The sequence below is a fragment of the Hypanus sabinus genome, chromosome 6 (assembly GCF_030144855.1).
Source record: "Hypanus sabinus isolate sHypSab1 chromosome 6, sHypSab1.hap1, whole genome shotgun sequence".
Classification (NCBI taxonomy): Eukaryota; Metazoa; Chordata; class Chondrichthyes; order Myliobatiformes; family Dasyatidae; genus Hypanus; species Hypanus sabinus.
In genome coordinates this window covers 64,819,026-64,827,355 of record NC_082711.1, presented here as the reverse complement: position 1 = coordinate 64,827,355, position 8,330 = coordinate 64,819,026, and the positions used below count along the sequence as shown (strand labels likewise).

The 8,330-nt window shown below is 40.2% G+C and overlaps 1 protein-coding gene across 12 annotated transcripts in view; it reads right to left on the bottom strand.

The window, feature by feature from the left end:
- Positions 1-1,139: 1,139 nt before the first annotated feature.
- LOC132395548 (zona pellucida-binding protein 2-like) overlaps positions 1,140-8,330 on the bottom strand; it is an 86,761-nt gene continuing 79,570 nt past the window's right edge. For all 12 annotated transcript variants that reach the window (XM_059972321.1, XM_059972323.1, XM_059972324.1 and 9 more), the window contains one exon: positions 1,140-1,784. In XM_059972321.1, the coding sequence (XP_059828304.1) occupies positions 1,394-1,784 (391 nt within the window). In that variant the 3' untranslated portion in view covers positions 1,140-1,393. The remainder of the gene's footprint in view (positions 1,785-8,330) is intronic.

Here is an 8,330-nt window from a genome sequence, read left to right as displayed (position 1 = left end):
AGCACACAATGTTTCAGGAATATCAAGGACGAGTCCATAATTAAAAGCATTTGCAACTGAAGATACATCACCTATTAAAACATAACAATATCAAAAAATATTGAATACTTGGTTAACTATTTCCCCTATTCCAGATAGTATTGAATTATTCACAAGTTTTTTCACTGTATATTTCAATATGAGATAAAATTATTTAAAATTTTGTAGTATTCAGTTTTTCAAATCAAGTAACCATCTCTGGATATCTAAAGGCATGTTTTTAAGCTGTTAAGGCAAACTGTCTCTTAAAGCCGGTAAGTCCCCACTTTACAGCAATGCGATCACACAATCCACGATGAAGAGAAAAATACAGCAGTTCTTAAGTGATAAGTAAATGAGGAAACTGAATGTTCAACAATCAATATTTAGAAATGCACTTAATATGGAAAACCTACTACATGCTTTAAGGATGATGTACTTAAATTTGACTATGTTAAGAAATAGTGATTTGTATTTGTTGTATGACATTGAGCAGTTCATATCTTGTTTGTAAACTTCAAACTTTTCAAGCCCATTTCAGTTCTTTTTAATCATGTAACATATTCAATATTTCCTATTTTTATCTTATTTAGATATTTTTAAAAGGGCATCATGCTGTTTTCCTTGCTGTTAATTTCATCTTACATAAATATTTAAAATACATGTGAGAAAGTATCAAGCTGAGTAGTAAATACAAGAGAATCTAGCGATGCTGGAAAATAGTTGAATAGTATTATATTAATATTCCTCGTGAAATATAAAATTATACTTGGAAACTTTAGTTAAACTGAAGTTGACTGTTTTGCCTTAAAATCGTAAAGAATTATTTCATAAAATGCATTTCAATCTTTTATTTTAGTGACTTAAATGATTATGCTTCCAATATTTTCAAAATGGAGATGTTATAGACTAGAAAAGACATGTAATTTTAAACTTCAAATAGAGTAACTATTTCAAACTCAAAATAGAATAAGAAACTCTCAAAATTCCTGAAAATGATCATGCTCACATTTTAATCTACTGAAGGCTCCCTTGAATGCTTAATAATCTACACAAATTAAGCAGTTAAGGAAATCTCATCAAATAAAGTGTTTTACAATAAAAAGAAAACAATCTTTAGTATATCAGAATATGAACTTTATTCCCATGTGTATGTTTTCATATGTATACAGTATAATTTAAACCATTTTGTTAACATTGATGAATTAAAGCATTTAAATAAACACTTTAAGATGATATGACATTCTATCTTCGATCTCTTTATATTTAGCATTATCTACAGGTACGCCCTCAAAGAACAATATGCAGCCTGCAATTTACAGACTATTGTTGTGAGATTTTACGTCGGTACAGATCTTGGCATGAAGTTTATGAACTACCTTCCATGCCTGAAGATTGCTTCTAGATTTTGTGGAGTTGAACTTCTTGATGTAAAGCAGGAATCATCTGATGTGTATGGAGAAATGCATTCCTCCATACTGCTCTTTGGGCATGTAGTTTCATCAGACTTCAAAGTGTCAAAGGTCCTGCATGTTTCAGTGTCTGTTTCACTAAGTAAGTCAATGCACTGGTCATCTGAAAATTCTACTCCATGTTTTGGAGAATGCCTAACAATAAATTCTGAAGGCCTTAACTTGCTTTTCTGTTCCAATAAGTCAACATTTTTAATAATATTTGCCAGTGTTTTCACCTCTTCTTTTACATCTTCCTCCTTCACCTGAACGTATTTCCCCTTCATTGGTGTCTTGCAATACTTCCGACATATTCTGTAAAATGCACATAAATAGCTCAAGAATTGCAGTACAACGATCAGAATGCTCGTTCTAATGAAGGGTACCAACATGAAATTTAAATTCTGTTTTATCTTTTGCAGAAGGTGCCTGTACATCAAAGCATTTCCAGCATTTCCTTTAAATTTAAATTCGTATGTACGATATAATTATAAATTATAACTTGCTAATGCAACTCTTACATTGGTGTTCATGGTATTCTGCAGGAGTTGATACTTTACCTTCTGCAGTTTTATCGAAACAACTAATTTATCAGGAAAATTTAGTAATTGAAACAGTTATTGGGGGAGTGTTGATGGTAATGTTTCAGCCTCTATTATTTGGTTTGATACTTTATCTTGTGAAACTTTATCAAAACAACTAACTTATAAGGAAAATTTGGTGATTAAAACTGTTAATTTAAAGTTATTGTGGGAGTGGTGGTGGTAACATTTCAGCATCTACAGTATTTTTTTCTGGTTAGCTGAAACTGTCTCCTTCTCACTAAAGAGAATGGTATTTCTCCTGTTCACTGAATGAAAGCCAAAGTGATGCTTTAATGTTTACCAGAATGAAATCACAAAAAAAACTGGTCCATCAGAACCTTTCTTTACTAAACTACAGTGTTATATACATATTCTACATGATTATAACGATGTAAAATTTGGGAGTGTTTTTATTTTACTTAAGTTCCATCCAAACTTCCTTCCATTATTATATCATTACCAATTTTGATCCAGCAGTTAAGCTAAATAAAATGTTTTAAATGGGAAAAATGCTTGAAGCTATTATTAATAGGAAGACATCTGGCAGGCACACCATGGGCTCACAAAGGGAGGTCCTCTTTGACAAACTTAATGGAGTTCTTGGAGGGTATAATAAGTTCAGTGGAAAGAGGAAGCTCTCTGATAAGGTGCTGCATAAAAGACATCAATTACGTAAGGATACAAAGAGTTGGGGTACTGTATTAGCATGAATAGAGGATTGGTTAACCAATAGAAGGCAATGAGTTGGAATAAACAGTGTTTCTCTGATTTGTGATCAGTGTCTAGCTGAGAGCTGCAGGGGTCGGCGCTGGGCCTGCAACTGTTGATGACATACATTAATGATTTGAAAGGTAAGACAGTATTGTGTATCCACAGAAAGTTTGCTGATGACACTAAATTCAGTGTAAAGGCAAATTGTGCCAAGGGTACAGACAGTTTACAGTGAGGTATAGATAGGGTAAGTGTGTGGACAAGGGTCTGGCAGATGGAATACAATATTAGTAAATACAAGTTCATCACTTTGGAAGGAAAAATAAAAGATCAGATTATTATTTAAATGGTGAAAGATTGCAGCCTGCTGTTCTGCAGAGAAACTTGGGAGTGCTTGTGCATGAAAGGCAAAAGATGTTTTGCAAATAAAACAGGTTATTAAGAAGGTAAATGGAATATTGACTTTTATTGCTTGAAGGATTGAATTTAGGAGCAGGGAAATAATTCTGCAACTGTACAGAGTATTTGTAAGGCCACACCTGGAGTACCGTGTGTAGTTCTGGTCTTTCTACTTGAGGAAAGATATACTGATTTGGGTGGTGGTGCAGCAGATGCTCCCCAAGTTGCGTATAGGCAGAAACTAAAGACCACAGCATAGTGGTGAGGATCAAGAAGGTATGATCAAAGGAGGTGGAGGAACACTTGCAGGACTGCTTTGGGTCAATGTACTGGAGAATATTCAGGGGTTCATCATTGGTTCTGAATAATATGCCACAATATCATCAACTTCATCAAGACCTGTGCGGAAGAGTGTGTGCCTGTGAGAACACACAGGAAATACCCAAACCAAAACCCATGGATGAACCTGGAGATTTGCAGTCTTCTGAGGACTAGATATGTGGCATTCAAGACCAATGATACAGAACTTTACAAGATGTCCAGGTACAACCTACGGAAGACTATTTTCAGAAAGAAAAAAACATTTCCAATTGAGGTTAGAGATGGAATTGGATGCGCGTCAGCTCTGGTAGGGTATGTAGGCTATTACTTACTAAAAGGCGAAACCTAACATCATGCTCAGCTGTGATGCTGATAACTGTGATAAGCTGACCATATTTTATGTACACTTTATAAGGAAGAATAAAACCAGACTTGTGTGAATGCCTGCGGCATCTGGTGACCCTGTAATCTTTGTCTCAGAGGTTGAGGCCAGAACACCTTTCATGAGGATGAACTCGTGATGGTGTACTTGACAGGGTACTGAAAACCTGTACCAACTAAATGGCTGCAGTGCTCAAGGTCATCTTCAATCTCTCACTGCTGCAGGGGGGGTCCCACCTACTTCAAAAGGGCAACAACCACACCAGTGCCCAAGAAGAGCAGCCTCAATGACTATCGCCCAATTGCACACCTGCTGTCATGAAGTGCTTTGAGAGGTTGGTCATAGCCAGAATCAGCTCCTGCCTAAGCAAGAACCTGGACCTGTTGCAATTTGCCAATCACCACAATAGGTCTACAGTAGATGCAGTCACATTGGCTACACTTGGCCTTGGATCACCTGGACAATATCAAAACCTATGTCAGACTGCTGTTTACTGATTACAGCTCAGCATTCCACACAATCATAGCCCCAGTACTAGTCAACGATCCTCTGTACCTTCCTCTGCAACTGGATCCTTGACTTCTTTAATGAGCCCAGAGTCAGTCATAAACAGTGTATTTCATGACATATGCCAGAGATATTAAACCTGATTCTGATTCTGGAGATGAGAGGGTCAGCCTTTGAGAAGAGATTGAATCACCTGGAACTATACAAACTGGAATTCAGAAGAATGAGAGAGGGTCTTATGTAAAATTATTAAAGAGATAAATAAAACAGGGGCAGGAAAGTAGTTTCCACTGGTGAGTGAGATTAGAAAGAGAGGACATAGGCTTAAAATATGGGAATTAGATTTAGGACGGAGATGAGGAAAAACTGCTTTTCACAGAGATTAGTGAATTTGTGGAAATCTCTGCCCAGGGAAGCAGTGGGAGCTATCTCATTAAATACACTGAAGACACAGTTAGATTGATTTTTGCAGGGGAATGAAGGGTTATGGGGAAAAGTCAGGTAGGTGGTGCTGAGTCCATAGCTAGATTGCTATAAACTTATCGAATGGTGGAGCACGCTCAGCAGGCCACATGGCATATGCCTGCTCCAATTTCTTATCTTCTTCTGATAATAGAACTCAGTAAGGGCATAGTATTATTTCCCTGAATTATTATTCATTTAACTGTTCCTTTCTGTTATTTGCACTACTTCAAGATACCAAAAAATATTAGTTTCACCCTTTTTCATTGTGTCGTATTGTTTGCTGTCTGGATGGAGTTTTAATGTACCCCCTATAACCACGTGCACTTCCTCTGGGTAATCTGGTTTCCCCCCACAACAGAAAGTTATGCACGTTGGTTGATACTGGTAGGTTCACTGGCTACAGTAAATTGCCCCTAGCATGAAGATCGGATTTTTTTTGGGGGGGGGGTGGGAGGTAGTGGCTGAAGCCAATGAGAAATTGGAGAGAATAAAATAAAAGGGATTAAAGTAATACTAGTGTAAAATGGGTGTTTGATAACTGTGTGGACTCAATAGGCTGAAGGCCCTATTTATCTGCCATTACCTCTATAACCATCCGTGCAGACCCTCAATAATTCAGTACTTTGATTAGTAAATTAGCTAAACCAATGGAAACCCAATACTGTATCTAAATTACCTGATGGAATAAAGATAGATGTGGAATAGGAAGGAATATAAGATTACAAGGAGGCATAATTGATTAAAGTTTAAAGTAAATTTATTATCAAATTATGTAAATGTTACCATATGCTACCCTGGGATTCATTTTCTTGCAGGCATTCACATTAGAACAAATAAATACAATACAATCAATGAAAAACTAAATACAAAGACTGACAACCAATGTGCAAAAGAAGACAAACTGAGAAAGTACAAATAAATAAACTCATACAGTACATCGACAGTACTGAGAACACAACTTGCAGAGTCCTTGGAAGATGTGGGGGGTCCTGGAGTCTCCCAGCCTCCCGGACGGCCATATCTGCACACAGTGTGTCGAACTGCAGCTCCAAAGGGACCGAGTTAGAGAACTGGAGATACAGCTTGATGACCTTCGTATTGTCAGGAAGAGTGAGGAGGTGATAGAGAGGAGTAACAGACAGGTTGTCACTCCGGGGCCACGGGAGACAGACAAGTGGGTCACCGTCAGGAGGAGGAAGGGGAAGAGTCAGGTTCTAGAGAGTACCCCTGTGGCTGTACCCATTGACATTAAGTACTCCTGTTTGAGTACTGTTGGGGAGGACACCTACCTGGGGGAAGCAACAGTGGCCGTGCCTTTGGCAGAGTCCAGCCCTGTGGCTCAGAAGGTTGGGGAAAGGAAGAGGAAGGCTGTAGTGATAGGGGACTCTATAGTTAGGGGGTCAGACAGGCGAGTCTGTGGATGCAGGAAAGAAACTCGGATGGTAGTTTGTGTCCCAGGTGCCAGGGTCCGGGATGTTTCAGATCGCATCCACGATATCCTGCAGTGGGAGGGAGAACAGCCAGAGGTTGTGGTACATATTGGTACCAATAACATAGGCAGGAAAAGGGAAGAGGTCCTGAAAACAGACTACAGGGAGTTAGGAAAGAAGTTGAGAAGCAGAACCACGCAGGTAGTCATCTCAGGATTACTGCCTGGGCCACGTGACAGTGAGTATAGTAATAGAGTCAGTTGGAGGATAAATGAGTGGCTGAGTGATTGGAGCAGGGGGCAGGGATTCAGATTTCTGGATCATTGGGACCTTTTTTGGGGCAGGTGTGACCTGTACAAAAAGGATGGGTTGCACTTGAATCCCAGGGGGACCAATATCCTGGCAGGGAGGTTTGCTAAGGCTATTGGGGAGAGTTTAAACTAGGATTGCTGGGAGGTGAGAACTAAACTGAAGAGACAGAGGAAGAGGCGGTTGGCTCACAAATAGAGAAAGCTTGGCAACGGTATAAGAGGGAGAATAGATGGGTGATCAAGAAGGGACGTGCTCAGACCGACGGTTTGAGGTGTGTTGATTGTGGCATATTGTGAACAAAGCCGTTGAGCTTAGAGTGTGGATCAGTACTTGGAGATGTGATGTGGTGGCCATTACAGACACTTGGATGGCTCAGGGACAGGAATGGTTACTTCAAGTGCTGAGTTTTAAATGTTTCAGAAAGGACAGGGAGGGAGGCAAAAGAGGTGGGGGTGTTGCACTGTTGATCAGAAAAGCTGGATGTCATGGAGGGATTATCTAAGGAGTCTCTGTAGGTGGAAGTTAGGTACAGGAAGGGGTCAATAACTTTACTAAGTGTTTTTTATAGGCTGCTTAATTGTAACAGGGATATCGAGGAGCAGATAGGGGAACAGATCCTGGAAAGGTGTGTAATAATAAGAGTTGTCGTGATAGGAGATTTTGATTTCCCAAATATCGATTGGCATCTCCTTAGAGCAAGGGGTTTGGATGGGGTGGAGTTTGTTAGGTGTGTTCAGGAAGGTTTCTTGACTCAATATGTAGATAAGCCTAAAAGAGGGGAGACTACTTGATCTGGTATTGGGAAATGAACCTGGTCGGGTGTCAGATCTCTCAGTGGGAGAGTATTTTGGAGATAGTGGTCATAATTCTCTGGATGCATTCAAGAGAGAGTTAGATAGAGCTCTTATAGATAGTGCAGGCAAGGGATATGGGGAGAGGGCAGGAACAGGGCACTGATTGTGTACGATCAGCTATGATCACAGTGAATGGTGGTGCAGGCTAGAAGGGCCGAATGGCCTACTCCTCCACCTACTGTCTATTGTCTATAATTCTATCTCCTTTACAACAGCATTGAAGAGGGATAGGAACAGACAAGTTCGAAAAGTGTTTAATTGGAGTAAGGGGGAATTATGAGGCTATCAGGCAGGAAATTGGAAGCTTAGATTGGGAAAACAAAATACACTGCAAATGCAGTGGTCAAAGCAACATGTACAACAAGCTGGAGGAACTCAGCATGTCGGGCAGCATCCGTGGAAATGAGCAGTCAATGTTTTGGGCCCAGACCCTTCAACAGGACTGAAGAGGGAGGGGGCAGGGGCCCTATGAAGAAGGTGGGGGGAGGGTGGGAAGGAGAAGGCTGGTGGGTGTCAGGTTAAAAACCAATCAGAGGAAAGATCAAGGGGTGGGGGAGGGGAAGCAGGGAGGGGATAGGCAGGAGAGGTGAAGGAGGAATGTAAGGGGAAAGCACTATGGGTAGTAGAAGAAGGCCGAGTCATGAGAGAGGTGATAGGCAGCTAGAAGAAGAGGTTAAGTGAAAGTGGGATGGGGGAAGGAAGAGGGAGGGAATTACCGGAAGTTGGAGAATTCGATGTTCCTACCAAGGGGCTGGAGAATACCCAGACGGTAGATGAGGTGTTGCTCCTCCAACCTGAGTTGGCCTCATCATGGCAGTAGAGGAGGCTATGTATGGACATATCCAAATGTGAATGTGAAGCAGAGTTGAAGTGGGTGGCAACCAGGAGATCCTGTC